General features: G+C 40.0%; 1 protein-coding gene across 9 annotated transcripts in view; it reads right to left on the bottom strand.

Annotated features, from left to right (window-relative positions):
• Positions 1 to 16227, bottom strand: part of DENND1A (DENN domain containing 1A) — a 154054-nt gene that overhangs the window by 48164 nt on the left and 89663 nt on the right. For all 9 annotated transcript variants that reach the window (XM_019008418.2, XM_033518423.1, XM_033518422.1 and 6 more), the window contains 2 exons: positions 15154 to 15255; positions 8969 to 9094 (listed from right to left, as the gene is read on the bottom strand). In XM_019008418.2, coding sequence (XP_018863963.1) covers positions 8969 to 9094; positions 15154 to 15255 — 228 coding nt within the window. The remainder of the gene's footprint in view (positions 1 to 8968; positions 9095 to 15153; positions 15256 to 16227) is intronic.

Raw genomic sequence — 16227 nt, 5'->3', positions numbered from 1 at the left:
TTTAAAGGGCACTCAAACTCTTGGCACCTTCATTTCCAGAGTACTTCTAAGAATCCTGTATTAGTTACTAGCTCCGAGTAACACTTGATGCCAAATTAATGTAATACATCAAATTAATGTCGATAACAACTTTAACACTTTTGGAATCAACAACATATATTTATGGTATATATTTAACAGGCAAACAGTTACATGAGCTCTACTATAAAATTTCTTATTACATGAATCACTAACCTAAATACTGCACCAAGAATTATTCAAAAGACAGCTACACTTGGACAGAAGAGTAACCTTTAAGGAGTTAAAATGTCCTCAACTACAAGTCAAGTTGAAACTTATTTAATTAGGTTCTGTATTTGAAAAAATGAAATAAATTCTTTCATTAACTAAACCAAACTCCCTTAAAGGCAACAATATGTTCCCTCTCTGTCAGGACAGAGCGCAATGAAATCTTTATTTTAATTGGGGTTAGCTAAGGGGCCATTTGGCTTCAGATGCTTTGTTTATCAGCCCTAAGCTTTACAGCTTAGCCAGGACTTGAAATATTTTACTACAGAATGATTTCATTTTAAAAAAAATTAAAAAGAAAATAATAATAATAAAATAAATAAATAAATAAACACACTCTTCCAAGGAGTATTTTATAGAAATAATTTTAAATGTGCATTGTAAAAACTGGAAGGCCAAGTGCAGGTACCTTAAAAGGACCCCCCCAATTTCCTTTAGTGCTGCTGGCTCTGGATGTCCTGTGCAAACACCTGCTCTGAGGGTTCTGCACCCCGGCCTTCCAGAACAGACAGCTGCACAACCACAGCCAGGCCCTGACTGCCCTGACCAAGCCAGCAAAAAACTCCCTTTGGGGAGCATCTTTTAAACTCTCATACAGAAGCCTTGGATCTGAAAAGCTTACAGTCGATCACTTCAATTTTAAGACAAAGCAAATGAATTTCTAGTTGGTAGATGGTACCTTTTTCCTGTAATAAACTAATTTACAAATCTCAGACATCTCCAGTAATACAGTTACTGAAAATCCTACGGAAACAGCTATCAAAGGAAAGGACAGTGAACAGGAACTCTGCAAAATCACAGCACCAGTTCACTCCAAAATGCAGGTAAAATTTTTTAAATAATCCAGAAAAATTTCCTGTGTAATTGTGAGGATCGAGCTTAGGCTGAATTTTGGACTTATTCCTTATTAAAACTCCAAGCATTAGAAGTCTTCCCAAAGCCAAAATGAAATGAAAAAAAGAAGAAATAAAGAAAACTCCAAGACTAATTTCCACAAATGACATACATCTAATGATATTTTCATATTATTTTCTCCTGGATCACTGAAATGTGATGAGTCAGATCCTTTTTTTTTTTTTTTTCCCTTCAAAATTATAAACCTGATATTATTTGCAATTGTCCTCTGGGGGCCACTGAGGACATATACTGAGTTATACATATATGCTGAGTTTTATACATATCACACAACACAGAACACCACGTACATTATTTTAGTTAAAAACCATGCCAACAGTATGTTATTAATTCCAGTTTAAGAATTTGACTGTATTTTAAAACCAAAACTTATTCTTTGTTTTGTCATCAGAAACAAAAGCACTGCTACTGACTCCAGAAGAATAAAGCTTATTTCAAACTGAACATTGAGATTTGTGCTTCACCTTTGTGCTACCTGAAAGAAAATATAGCAATTCTAAATTAAATGTATTATTCATATATATTTTTTAATTTCTTCTTTAGACAGCTTTGTGCATATCTGCTCTGTACTGTTTTCTCATAAGAACTACAATAAATGAGCTGTTTCTTCAACTTCACAGCAGGTATTTTGATTTGAGAGTAATCACAGTTTTCTCTACAATCTTTATACAATTTATGTCCTGATCATCTAACAAATAAGTAAAAGATTTAAATTGACATCAATATGTATACCTTTTTCTAACAGTGCAAATTAATTGTATATCTCTAAATGAGAAAAATGTTTATTAAAAAAAAAAAATCTAGTGAATATACCAACTATTGAGTTCAAAGCAAAGACACCACATGTGTCTAAATAAATATCAAGGAAGTGTCAGAGGTAAATGAGGAGAGACCAGGTGAAATGTGTGTGATGTGTTAATTGTATTCAAAAAAATAATAGAGCAAGACAGAGAAGCTGAACTTCCAATTATCATAATGGTATCTACTTCACAACACATTTTCAAACTTGAAAGAGACATTTTAAACCATAGGAATTCTGAGCAGAATACCTCCAGCTGTGCTCTGCATAAATCTTGCACGCTGTACATACACAGTTTATTTAAATACCAAGTAAAGTTATGACTTACAAAATGCATATTTCAGTCACAATAGAATATCTGTCATTGCCAGAGCTGCTACTCACTGAATGAAAGGCTCAGAAAACAATGAATTAAATTAGAAAAAGATAAGAAAGGACAGAATGTTTTCATTTGACGTTTTACCAGACTGAAGTAGCGTGTGTTTTGAAGAACAACGTACTTATCAGCCCTCTGCAGTTTTTACATTTTTGTGTTCCCCAAAACAGAAAAAGAAGAAAAAAGTGGTCCTCAGTGTGAGACTAAATTTTGCCTATACAGCAGTTTGGCCATGAGCCAGAACTTGCCTTTCACTAATGCCTTCCCACAGCAAAATCAACGCTCTGTGTGAAGAGCAGTTGCCTGGCTCTCTGATGCCACGCAAGAGCCAAAGCAGAAAGGGGCCTTGGTCCCTCCTGTGTTTCCCAGCACACATGTGAAGTTCCCTGAGCGCCAGGGCAGTGTCAGAATCTCCCCCACTCCACTGTCAGTCCTGGCTCAGGAGCAAAGGGCTCCTTCTGCCTTTAGCCCCACCACAGTCCAGGTGTCACTGTCACCCAGCTCTGCAAATCCTTACAACTAATTTGGATTTACTGCCTTTCACCTGCCTCCTTTGCTACCACACCAGTACAAACTGCCCACTCCCATTCATACACAATATACACCATGAAAGCCCAGAGTGGCATGACTTCCCTATTTTGATTCTAACCCAATTAAATATTTGAATTTTTATCATAATTTCATCAACTTTTATCTGCCACTGCAGGCTACTGTACAAATCCAAATCCCAAAATCTCTTCCACTATCTTCTGTCAACAGAGGTGATATTTTCCCTTCAGTTGTTCAGCTGCTCACACTACTGAGAATGTTCACTCCTTGCCTACCTGCCCAAAAGGTCCTTGGGTTGGGGTTTTTCATTGGTTTGTGGGTGTTGGTGGGTTTTTTCTTAATACCAGATACAACAACTCATTTGAAAAAACACACAGTTGCTGAGTACCTCACACAGAAGCTGAATTCAAGGGTGATGTTATTTTCTGCTTGGTGTTTGTTTATGTGCCTCGTTGTTCCCCTCTAAGTCCCCTGCGCTTTATTAGTTCAGGAAATATCTCCAAGTTCTCCTGCATGGAGGCATTTGCACGAGGCTGTGCACTCACAATTAGAACTGAAGTATCAGGAGACAACGCCGTGAAAACACAGGCAAGAGTCAGCCTAAAACAAACAACCAAAGGCTTGAAACAAATGGACAAGAAGCAAAAACAAGTGCAGCAAACAGCACAGACCCCAGAACCAGGTGTGAGAGGCACATCCAAACAAGCACTATCCAAATCCTCACACAGCAAAGGTGACAGAGCACAGAGTGCTGCTCCCGGCACAGCCTGCCCTGTAACAGGGAGATTGAGAGGCTTTGGAACAAAGCTCCTTTTATTCCTGCAGCACCACCACAGAAGATCCAGGCTGACGGCTGAACGCACAACTTCTATGGGGGCTGCAAAGTTACTCACACAACACAGCCAAAGATGGTTCTCAGACTGCCCAAAGGTTCCACAAACTAAGTGACCACAAAACTCTAAACATCAGCATGAAGCAGGTAAACATTAATCATCTCAAAGCAGACCTGTGCACATCAACATTCTGACACCACCCTCGAAGGAAATTCCTGTTTCTGCTGTTACTGCACAGCCAGATGCAGAGCACCCCATCCCTTACTCTGGCAAAGTTCCTATGCCCAAAACCATTCCCATGATGGATTTTAGAGGGGGGTGTTTGCTATTCTTGCTTTGAGTTGGGTTTTACTGGAGTTTTACTTTAACATGTATGATGGACAGGGAAGTTTGCCTGCACCTTTCCAGGCAGAAGCACCACAATCAGCAGAGGGTCATGTTAACTTTCTCAACTATTACTTTTTATTACCTTCCCCTCAGAACCCTGGGTTCCCCCTCCCCTTAGTGTGGCATATAGAATTAGATAATACAGGATCTTATAACAGTTTGGAAATTACAAAACAATTCTATTTACTACATACCAGACTGCTAGAAGAGATTAAAGAAAACGTCTTTTCAGGTTCATTAACATATGTATATCTCAACAGACTTAGATGTAGAATAATAAATGCCATTTTGAAGAACAGTAACTGCTTGTTAGAAAAAGAGCCATTTTTAAGGTTTAAAACAGCAAAAGCAGAAATTTGTCTATAGCAACAGTAAGGCTCAGAGAGGAAACAGCAACAGAACAGAAATGAAAACAAACATCACACAGAAAACAAACAAAACTGTGTTTCCCCACTAAATCTTTTCCTGTCAGTGACTGTGAATTCAGACCTTCCCATAGATGGTAAAACACAGCAATAGTTACAGGTGGCTTCTAAGGGAGGTTGCTGAAACCTTGGGTCTTTAAAATGTCACAAAACAGAGAATCCTCAAGTAGGAAGTGAAAAGCCTTAAATTTCAGTTCCAGGATATACAGAAACTCAATTTATGTCTGTTTTTATCACAAAAAATCAGATTTTACACACTGTCAGTGCCACTCTCATTGTCTACTCCTACCTGTCAGTAAAGTCACCAGGATGACATTTAGAAAGTACTGTCATTTAGGCACCCCTAGACTGTCTCTACAGGTATGGATTTGAGAGCTCAAGTACTTGAACAGGAAAAGAGTAAAGATGGGTGGGAGAAAATTCCGGGTGCTACACATCAGCACTGACTTAAAACAGAACACAACAAAACTGCAAATAAAACAAAAAGTTCTATTTAACAAGCTTCTGCTCACTGTTTCCCCTACAACTTGGGGTTCATTTTAACAGTTACATAACAGCTGTATAAGCATTAGGGATCATCCTTCTTCATATTTCCTGCAGATGGACAAACACTCCTAAAGCTCTGAACTGTGGAGACAGCTCTGGTGACAGGGAAGTATCTACTCTACATGCAGTGTGTGCCTTTAAAATATACATGCAAGGAAAAGAAGGTAGGCAGAAGATGGCCATGGAGAGGAAGGAACTGGGATGTGGCAATTACTGGGAGTTGGAAATGACTATTTACTCTTCCACTGAATAACTTAAAAAAATAATTCACCATGGCAACAATCATACTTCATAGTAGATAAAGCACTGAATGCTACAAAGCCTTTGCAAAATGAATTATGCACCAGTACGTAGCATGCACTTGCTTTATATTACTGCACATACATTCCAACAAAATTTCCTTTTTGGCTCATCTGGCATTTGCTTTCTTACTCTGCACCAAATATCATCTACTTTTCTGACTCTGATCTCATGAATCTGGAATTGTTGAAGGAATTTATTGTGTCTGTTCAAGAGATTCCTATAAAATAATTAATGCATTATCTTCTTAACTGAATTGTGTTATGTTGATTGCTCAAATTGCATTGTATTATGAGAAAATGAGTATCAAAGTTACAGTTATGAAAACTGGTAGTACATCATCTTCTCTATTTAAAATCCAAATATAAATTATCAGGCTTTGACAGGACAACAGAACTTAGGCAGCAATGTGCATATAACACACATTCCCCCCACCAGTGTAGTTCAGCTAAAGCAGTGTGAAAACTAGAGTAAATAAAACATCTGTGAGTTTCAGTAAGTAGTTTCATATTAGGATCAGCAGTTCACAAATTACAAAGTAACTTCAGCAATGTAAGCACATGAAAAGCGTGGAAATAGAAAAAGCACATTGACTCTGCCTCAGATTTCTTGCTTACTCTTAAGTGGCTGCATCCAAGGAGTATTTAGGTTAAATTTAAACCAAATCAATTCAAAACAAGTCAAATAACCAGAAATTATCCAGTTTACAACTAATGGCTGCTCAGGCAAGTAAACCTGAATAAGACTGAACAATTAACCATGAGAGAGAATTAATTGATGCTTTACTGAATAGATTCACTTATCCTCAGTACTTCTCAGTGCATGCAAGGAGGTATCAGTACTCATGTGAAAGGTGTAGCTCATGGAGGAGTATTTACAACACGGGAACAGGATGTAATGCAGTGGTTTCCTACAAGCACCAGCCCTGTCAGAATCACTGCAGTGCCAGTGGACAGGCAGTACTCTTGCATTTGGGATGCCTGTAGGTCCCAGCCCAGAGTGCAGCTCCCACAGCAAGGAGCGGACAAACCCCTCGAAGCACCACCCTGCACCCCCGCGTCCTGCTGGGTCACACCCACGCCCCGCTGCTCCGGGCCAGCCCACCCGGAGCTTACCTCGACCCCCAGGTGGGGGGCTGTTCTTCACAAACACTGGGAGAGTCGGACTGGAATGCCTGGAACCACTAGGTGTCAGCAGAAGAAAGTGCACGGCCGCGGCTCCCATGCCGAAAATCTGAGCCTCGCTTCCCAACATCCCCCAGCTGCTCAGACCTACCAAGCACCTTTACACACACCTCGTATTCACACAGATAGTTCTGCTGAAGATGATCTACTTGTATGAATTACATATTTAGAAGAGATAAAAGCACTCCCTCTGCGAACAACAAAAACCTGGGAATTTGAAAAAAGTCATTTGAGTGAACAAAATGCTCACACTGGTGTCACAGGTAGACATTTAAGCCATATGCATCAGGATAATTTGCCTCAGTACAGCCCAGTGAACACCCAGCTGCTGCTGAGTTTGGCTAGACTTAACAGCAACAGAGCTTTGTGGGGCTGTAAGCACATCACAGCCAGCAGATACTCCTCTGCACTTAAAACTGGCTTTGTGCAGCTACGGGAAACACTCTAAGAAACAGCACTGCAGCAGTTATTTTGTCAAGTAAATATTATTATTATTATTATTATGCTTGCCAGCTGTGTACCTGGATATCTTTTTTCATGCTATTTTTAGTTACCAAAGGGCTCAGAAAGTTCATGGCAACAGAAACTCCTTGCCAGTGTTCTGTTTATATGTATGTTACACAGCCTTGTATCTCTAGAGTAAAAGACTCTGAGCAGAATAAGAGCTCTTACTATGCTAAAGTATAATAATGTCAATGTAGAGCCTGCTCAGTGACACATTATGGGCCTACACAGAATAATGAAAAATAGATTCACACCCTTTATCCGAAAAAGTCAGCTCATACCAATGAGATAGTCTATGAAATTGAATTCTTATGAGACAGAAACTATGAAAGGAGGAAAAGCTGCTGCTTCTTTGAATTTATTTTCTAATTATTGATGATTTTAGATGAACAGTCAGGTTTCTGGAGCTACAGGACATGAAATGCAAAGAACCATCTCATGTTTGGTATTGCTTATGCCCTGTATTTACTCCAAGTGAAGCTGATACATGAACATGAAACACCTGCAAATTTGCTTTATCTAAATTTTAATACTGAAAGGCATAATCACATATCAAACTACTGATTTACAAAAAGCCTTAGGAAAGAAAGCCCTGAAATTTTCCACTTCCTGATTGTTAAAGTGAATTTCATGACATATTTGTGCAGCTATATTTACAAGTTTTCTGTGATGGAATGATAAGCAAACCAAACCATTTCTGCTACTTCCTCAGGTTAGCTGTCCCTCAAAGTTGCACTTTCTAGGGGCGTGCCACTGTCAACTCATTTCAAATGTTCATCTTTAACATTCAGCCTTCAAAATACCAGATGGTATTTCCAGAACAGCAATTTAAATTTTTATTCTCCTTCATAAACCCCTTAACTAGTTAATCTCACACACACATCCAGGCAAAGCATACACCAATATTCCCAGAGTTGCCTGGCAACTACAGGGAGGAGCACTGGAGAACAAGGAAGCCTGCAGGGATGGAGGGGAGTCAGTGTCTCCCCAGCAGGGATAAAGGAGGCTCACAGCCAGAGCGCCTCGCTGCTTCCATCTTTGTCATTTATATAGTCCCCATTTTAAATACCTCCACAATTTCACCTGAGATGCTTTAAAAGCCCAGTTCTTACACCCAGACATACACACACGATTCAAAATTATTTATTTTTTCCACACACACAGATTTCCCCAGTAAGATGTGGAAGGACTTGTGCTGACTTGAAAAGTAATTTTTGAAATCTGAATATGAACCACTGAGATGATGCTTATTTGATGGTGATAACTGGGCTGTTTAAAAGTCAGGCTGAGCTATGTTTTCCTTCTGGCTTTAAAAATAACAAGACAAACTACAGTACTGGAGATACTTTAGCTACTGAAATCCTCAAGAAACACTATATCCAAAGTCCAACTTTTGGCCATGTAACCATTTAACATCATGGTTAAAATTAAATTTATCACACATCTGCAGGCCAGACCTTTTCATCAATCTTCAAAGAGCAAGAGAATGCCAAATACACCACCTTTCAACACAAAAACACAATGAAGAGATGGGTTTTGCAGAGGAGGGAATGGTCAGCTCTGCACTAGCCTCTTATGATCATTTATTTATTCTTTTTTATCATTTCTCCTCGATTTTAACTACCTTCAAAACCAAGCAACACCCATATCTTTCCATGGGAAAGGTTATTCCCTGTGTGATGGATTGTGCTTGTTGCACCTCTTTCATTTTGGAGACTTGAACACTGTTTTCAGTACTAGTCAGCCGAAGAGCCACCACACTGACCTTAGGAAAAGCTGGTTATGCTACACTTTGAATTGTTAGGTTTTTTCTCCACCACAGCTGCAGATTTACATCTTATGCCAACTAATTGCCTACTTACAGGTTCAATTTTCAGGGCGTTTCTGTAGCTCCCAAAGAAAGCTGCTTGTGCTTTCAGAAACGCTCTTGCAACACCATCTCCAGTGGTTGTAGAGACTTTCTTCAATCTGTTCTTCAGTGCAGAAACCTGAAATCACACAGCAGGTCTAGATCACTCTCATATCACAAACAAAGCGCAACACATCGGGGCACAGCTAAATGAAAAATGTGCTAACCACAGCAGCAGTTATGACAAAAGGTGACATTGTGAATTCAGAGATGAATTTTTCAGTTCTAAAAGCATTACTTTTCAAGCTGTTTTGCTTCTCTAAGATATGATTGGATTCTATTCAGAACTAAAAGCTTCATTGAACCTTCCCCCCTACTTAAAATCCACTGTTAACATGCTGTTGAGTACTCTTTTACTCAAGAGTGACACAGTTTCATGAGTAGTCCATGAAACTGTGTCACTCTTGATTAGAATCCATGAAAGAATTGCAGTTAAATTAATTCGAACATCAGATTAATAAGAGAAACTGCTTCGCACAACCAGGCCGTCCATCATCACCAAGGCTAGGAACAAATCCCGAAGGCTTGAAAAATCTACTTGCCACAAATACAAAGGGTTGTTAAGGTTATATTCCTTCTCATTTCAGAGCCTGGACGGGCAATGACTCCGTGAGGGCCGTTTGTGGCTGTGCGGGTTCCCTCAGCAGCCCCCGAGCCCGGCCCTGCCGCCCTCCCGCTGCCCCTCAGCAGCACCCGGGCCAAACACGCACACCAGGCACGGGGACTCAAGGAAATGTGTACCCACGAGCCGCAGGCTCGAATGTGGAAAGTTAATTTAATCTACTGGCAATTAAAATACAGCAGACAGTGAGAAACAAAGACAGAAAGTTAACCACCGTGCCCTGCCGCCGCCTTTTACCGGCCCAACTCCCCGCCCCAGCCCCGCCTCCCCTCCTGATGTCAGTCCCGACAGCCCCTCCCGCCGTTCTTTACTCCTCTCGCTTTCCCTCGCTGGCTTTTTGCCTTTTCTCACACGTTTTTGGAGTTGCTTGCCGAGGGCTCGGCCGTGCCCGGGATCCGCAGTGTCCTGCCCCTGCCGCCCCTCACGATTCTCGGAGGATTCCCTCACGGCCCCTCACAGCACCAGGACCAGCTGAGGTTCCGACAAAGATCTCACACAATGCAGGCCAAGAAAACCCAAATACTGCGGCACTCGTTCTTGAAAGGCATTCAGGAGATGCTTTTAGAGGCCGAGGCCACGCCACGAGCAAAGCCCGAGTTTAGTGAAATACCTGACACAAAAAGCAGGCAGGAGCCACAATTTCAGGGGAAAAGGCAGAACGGCAGGAAATCCCTAGTTAGCCCGATCTGCAGGAGAACATGTCTGACTCCATAAATATCCATATGATGAATTTAACAGAAAGAGCCAATAACTAGCAAATCTTCCTTTTCCAAACACCATACTGAAAATCTCCATGGGGTAGCTCTGTGTACTTCACACTGTGCAAGAAACGCTGTAGGAATATTATTGACAGAGTGAGCAGATCCTCTGGTAGTGACCATAACTAACTGTTTTCGGAGACTATGAATTACACCTCATAAAATATAAGCTGATGGTTCAGATGTTCAAAGTCACTTTCAAGACCATCTTCCCATCCTCTGGCTTTCAACAGAAGTTTGCTGTGGCCTCATCCGTATCTCTAAAATCCTACCAGATGAGCTGAGTTTTCTCAGCCTTGAGGTGCTGCTCGGTCTGCCTCGGTCACCCAGGGCAGCCTGATTTTCCTGAACTGTTTGGGAATGTCTCAGTTCAATCCCTGCCGTAGCACAGCTCTAAGTTAACTTCCTCCTGCAGCAGTCTTGGATTTGGGGAGGACACCGTGACTCCTTGTCGTGCTCCACAAGTGTTAAATATAGATTCCATGCTGGGCACTACTCGCTTTTCTTTTAGATGTTATCTTTGCACTTGTGTTTACTAGAACAGTTGCAAAGACATTTCCTTTTAAATCTTCTCCAGATCCTGCTGTAAAAGGCATTTCATTATTTAGTATAACAGAAATAACCAAGAGCGTGTCCAGCACTGTTTATATATCTGAATGCTTATGCCAATGATCCACGCATTAATGAGCCCACAAACCCATATTAACATAACACAATACCAGATTTAGTCTGAAGCTCGTAAAATAAGCTCACTCCTATTCACTGAGATAACATTCCTCAAGGAGTTCTGTAATCCTCTAAATATAAAAGCTTCACCAGATTGTCAAACCCAAACAGCACACTTCATCTTTGAAGGGGTCTAGACTTGTAAGGTTGAAATATGCTTTTATTTTGTATATTAACTTATATAAGCCGTTTAAAGGTAGTTCTTAAAAGTGTAATAAAATATCCAGAGCTCTGAAAAACTTTTGAATCTATCTCTGACATTGTTATAAGGGGTTTTCTTTAAACATTCATGTGAAGATACGGAACCTTCCATCTATACAGAAGGAAAAAGCTCTGTGCTTTGTTTTAAACAAACCAGGAGTTCAGAGTGCTGTTCACAGCCTTTCTGTGCTTCAGCTCCCCTGGTTGGGACAGAAGCAGAGTATTGACTGGTATTTTTGCTATACTTCCCTGAACACTGTAGGATGTCCATTTTATATATGTGGGATTACTGCAACAGGCATGTTAATTTTTTAACAAAAAAAAATGTTAACAACAACATATTTAAATATACTAACAAGCAGCAAAAAAAAATCCATGCCAAAACACCCTTGTGTACTCTCTGGAAAAAATTAATATGTAATACAAAGTAGACTATACAAGCAGAATTAGGGTTGTTTCCTGCCTAAAAGAGACAGTGATACTTTAAAAAAACCCCTCAAATTGTGACCACTGAAAGTGAGGCTTATTTCTAGCCAAACAGACACATATACATTCAGTCTACCCTGAGAGTATTTTTTAAAGATTTTTATACTTCTGGCAGTTGAGGTTTAAAGGTCCGATTTCAACTCTCACCATGTTTCAGAATGCAATCTGTGCAATGCAGCAGAATGAAATGGTTCAGTAAAGGTGCTAGTGGAAATTCTTTTAATTAGGTCCAAGGCTTTTCAGTTGTCAACATGAATAAAGCAAGAAACGTTCTACCGCAACCACAGCGTAAGAATTAAAAATGGATTCACCTTTAGGAAAATGGTTTGGGTACAGAGCTGCAGTTTGGTACTCCTGGCTGCCCTGGAAGCAGCAGCTGGTTCCCTGTGTGAAAAGCAGCAGCAGCCCTGGGTTCCTGACCGTGGTTCCTCGGTGCAGAGGGGCAGCAGGAGCTGCAGAGCCGAGGCCGGGACACAGTGGCCCCGCAGCCTCCCCCAGCACACGCTTGGCCTTCATTTAGCAACAGCTACGAGCTGACAGAGCAAGCTCGTACTTCATTCCTTGTAACGTGGGGCTCTGACTACAACTATGACTAGAAGATGACACTTATTTGGAAATACATGAAAAATCCATACGGGTTGCATAAAAAAAAATTACTACCCCCTCTTTGCTATTCGTTGCAACACAGACGGTGGTGTAGGAGACTTGTCAGCAGCAGATGCACTTATTGTAATCACAGTCCTTAATAAATCTCTTTTTTTAATATTGATTATTTTAAAAGGAAAGTTACTTCCCAGGGTGCTCTCATGCTGCCAGATTTCCAGCAATACATCAGAAGCAGAAGGTGAAGAAGGGGCAGGTTTTCACACTTCAAATAGTTAATCAGTAACACAGTAGTACAAATCTTGATTTTCAGGGACATGACCTGACTACTTCAGAAGCCTGACAGGCAGCAGGTACTGCTGAGGTAAACTAGGGCAAAGGAACAACTTGAGCTGACTATGCTGGAACTGCCTGAATTCTGTCCAGCTCTTCAGCCACAAATTCTAACTGGAAAGACTTTTCACTGTGTCCTATGTTTGTTTGGATCCTAAGAATTAAAGAATAAAGAACAGTTATTTCTTGATTTCCAAGAACCAGTTTAGATAGCAACATCACTATCATGAAACTCAAGAACAACTCACTACCTGAGGCTCTAAAAGAATCATAAGACTTAATTCACTTGATTTACAAAAGCAGTTCAAGGAGAGAGGGAAAACAGCTCTTAGAAATTTTCCACTGGATTAATTACCTGATGGTGAATGCACCACAGAGAAGATGTTTTTGCTCACTGATGAATATAGATAAGATTTAATTTAGAAAAGTAAATTCTGTCTATTCAGCAGTGCATGAATTGCTCACTGCTCACATTAAGTAACAAAACTGGCAGAGTAGTTTGACATAACAGGCATTTATGATCAGGAAACTCTTGAAGACATTTTTAGTTTCTTAGATCATAAATGCATCTACTTAGACTAAGACCAGTGGGGAGACAAACTCCCAAAATCTCCCAGGGAAGTAAAAAGGAAAAAAAAAGAAAAGAAAAAAAAGTATAATGGATTGGCTTTAGCTTGTCCCTGCTGAGATGAACAATTTGATCCACTTACAGTTCCAAACACATGATGCATGAAAGAACTGACAGAAATTCAATTCTTGCACAGAAGAGCAGCTGCTCTCTAGTGGTCAAAGCCAACTCTGGAACCGTGTGAAGGGAGAGACCTGGAGGAGGAACTGCATCATCCAGGTAACTGCAACAGTGTGCCAGAGCTAAATCCCACATAAACCCCCAGCCCAAACATTAATTACACAAGGCAACACGACTCAACTTAAAGCTTTGTTGTGAAAAATATTAATCCCAGCTGTATTTATATAGCAGTTGTGAAAAAAAATATCCCATATATGCTACTGGTGAGCCCTGACAGTTAATTGAATTTGCTGGCAGCACTTCCTCTGCTCTGCTCTCAACATCCTCCGAGATAAAATGGAGCTTTTAAATAGACCTGTGGAAAACTGAATCAAGAAATTTGAACTAATAAAACACAACTCTCTACTGTTATAAAAGTGAAGTAAAAGTAAATAATGAAAGGAAGGAAGTCTCTTAAAATTTATTACATTCCAAAGCTTGAAGTTCTGTGTTTATTGGAGAAGTCTCTTCTGATGTTCTACAGTGTGCCCACAACAGCTCCTTTAATGAAGTCTCATAAAATCTAATATAATACTTGATTGTTGACAAATCATATACATGTTTGAGGCCCCGTGTTCACTGTATCCATTTCTTACATAATTCCATGAAATTTACAAGTCTGTCATTCCCGGGTTGTGGATAATGGCACGAGCAGTGACCAGCTGGCAGATTTGGATGCTGGGAGTGAAATCAAAATGAAAAACTATATAAAGCCAGAAAAAATCATGGAATCAACTTTTACAGACTAGATGCTTGACTAAAGCTAAAACATTCACAATCAAGATGGCCCTTTCCTCCTGAGCTCCTTGTTTTTGCAGAACGGATCCCGTTGGAATGCCGGGGTGCCACAGCAGGAGGCACCAGGCATTCACCACTGCAGCTTCTCCTCACACACCAGCTTACACTGAGCTCCCTGCACATCAATTCTATTTCTCAACTGCACATAAAAATATTGGGATCTGACTGTCAGCAAAGTATTTCCAACTAGGAAAGGAAATCCAGATTTTCCCCTGCCACACTCTCCTAAACATTCACTCTCTGCCTTGAAAACAGCCCCCGATACTCTCACTCCTCTGCTCTCCCCTCTCAGCTCCTTCAGTGGAGATGATCATAGCAGCAAGTGGGATGTCTTTGTGTCCCCTTGAATGTCAAGTATTTATACACCATTACTATCAAGTTATTAAAAACATGAAATAATTTGCCAATAAAAAGAGTGAATGAGAAAGAAAATGACTTCTAACAGTGATTGAAGTGAATATGAAGGCACCCATTTCATATCATATCTCAGGATATAGAATGCACAAAATTCCTTAAAGCTCACCTGGAAGCAGTCACAGGAAAAAAAACCCACACAATTTCATTTGGAAACAACAGTTAACTAAAGATGCAGGATTTCTAGCTCACTTGAGCATTAGCTGATTTTCACTGGGAGGCTTCAATGCATGTCTGCAAATGTGGAAACAAACATCCCCAAACATTTTGGGACAGCAGGAACTGCTACCAGGAACAGAACCCTTGGATAAATTACCTTGGAACAGAACCCTTGGATAAATTACCTTGGAACAGAACCCTTGGATAAATTACCTTGGAACAGAACCCTTGGATAAGTACCCCATACGTACCACGTCATTGGGGAGGCTCTGAAGGTCATCAAAAGGGGTTTCCAGTGTGTTGGTGTCTACGTTAAGGATCACCACATCTTCCAGGGCCATGCTTCTTACTTTCTGTATGTGAGCAAATTCAGGAGAAGGGAAAGGAAAATGTAAGTATGGGGAATTAAATGTTGTGCATAAAGGACACAAGTGATGGCAGAACAACATGGCTCTACAGAACCTCAACCATTTAAAAAACAATCAACATTCCTGACTTCCTGTTATCATTTGTTTTATTTATTCATTTTACAACGCTAGAAAAATTAACCTTCAGCTGACAAAGGGAAGTTCTTAACATGCACACTGAAATTAGTCAAACCACAGGGTCTGTGATTACTCAAGATTGATTTCAAGCACCTCTATCAATGTTTGTCTTGGTGTCCTGTTTGCACATTTAACAGTTTCTAGTCAAGTCAGGATTTCAAGCAAAGAAAAAAAATAAAACCAAAATTTTAAATAAAATATTTATTAGTATTTCTTAATGATTAATTATTAACAAATTAATATTTATTAATAATGTTTAAAATAAAAGGATAAAAATCTATTTGGAAATTAATTTAAATAACAATAAAGAGTGGATTTTCCAGGAGTTGAGAGTTGCATTAAGTCAGGGACAGGAACAGGTTTCCAAATTCCAGGTTGAATTTTGGAAGTCTAATAAAGACAAGTTTACAACTGCATTTAAGTGAAATGGATGCTGTGAGAGCCCAACCAGTAAATAATTAAAATGGGGGGGAAAAAACAAAGCTAAGAGAAATTTAATTCTACCATATCCTGGTCAGCAAGTCTGAACTTTCCTGTTCCCATGAACTGAGAGAAAGTTTCTAATCTAGTCTGAAGTTCACATCTTCTGTAACAGTACTTACAAACAGAAAAGAGGAACGTATTCCTCAAAAAAACCATCATCAGTACCTGTGACTCTGAGTGTCTAAAGGTATCTGTGATCTAAGCAAATATAAACACTGCCAGACTTGATTTCCCTGCTTAATCAACAGTAAATGAGTCACTGATACCAAACAGAGCAGCATTTAAACACTTAACACT

Source organism: Parus major, chromosome 17 (assembly GCF_001522545.3).
Source record: "Parus major isolate Abel chromosome 17, Parus_major1.1, whole genome shotgun sequence".
In the NCBI taxonomy this organism is placed as follows: Eukaryota; Metazoa; Chordata; class Aves; order Passeriformes; family Paridae; genus Parus; species Parus major.
Note: the sequence above shows the minus strand (reverse complement) of the source record. Positions and strands in the feature narration are given on the sequence as shown.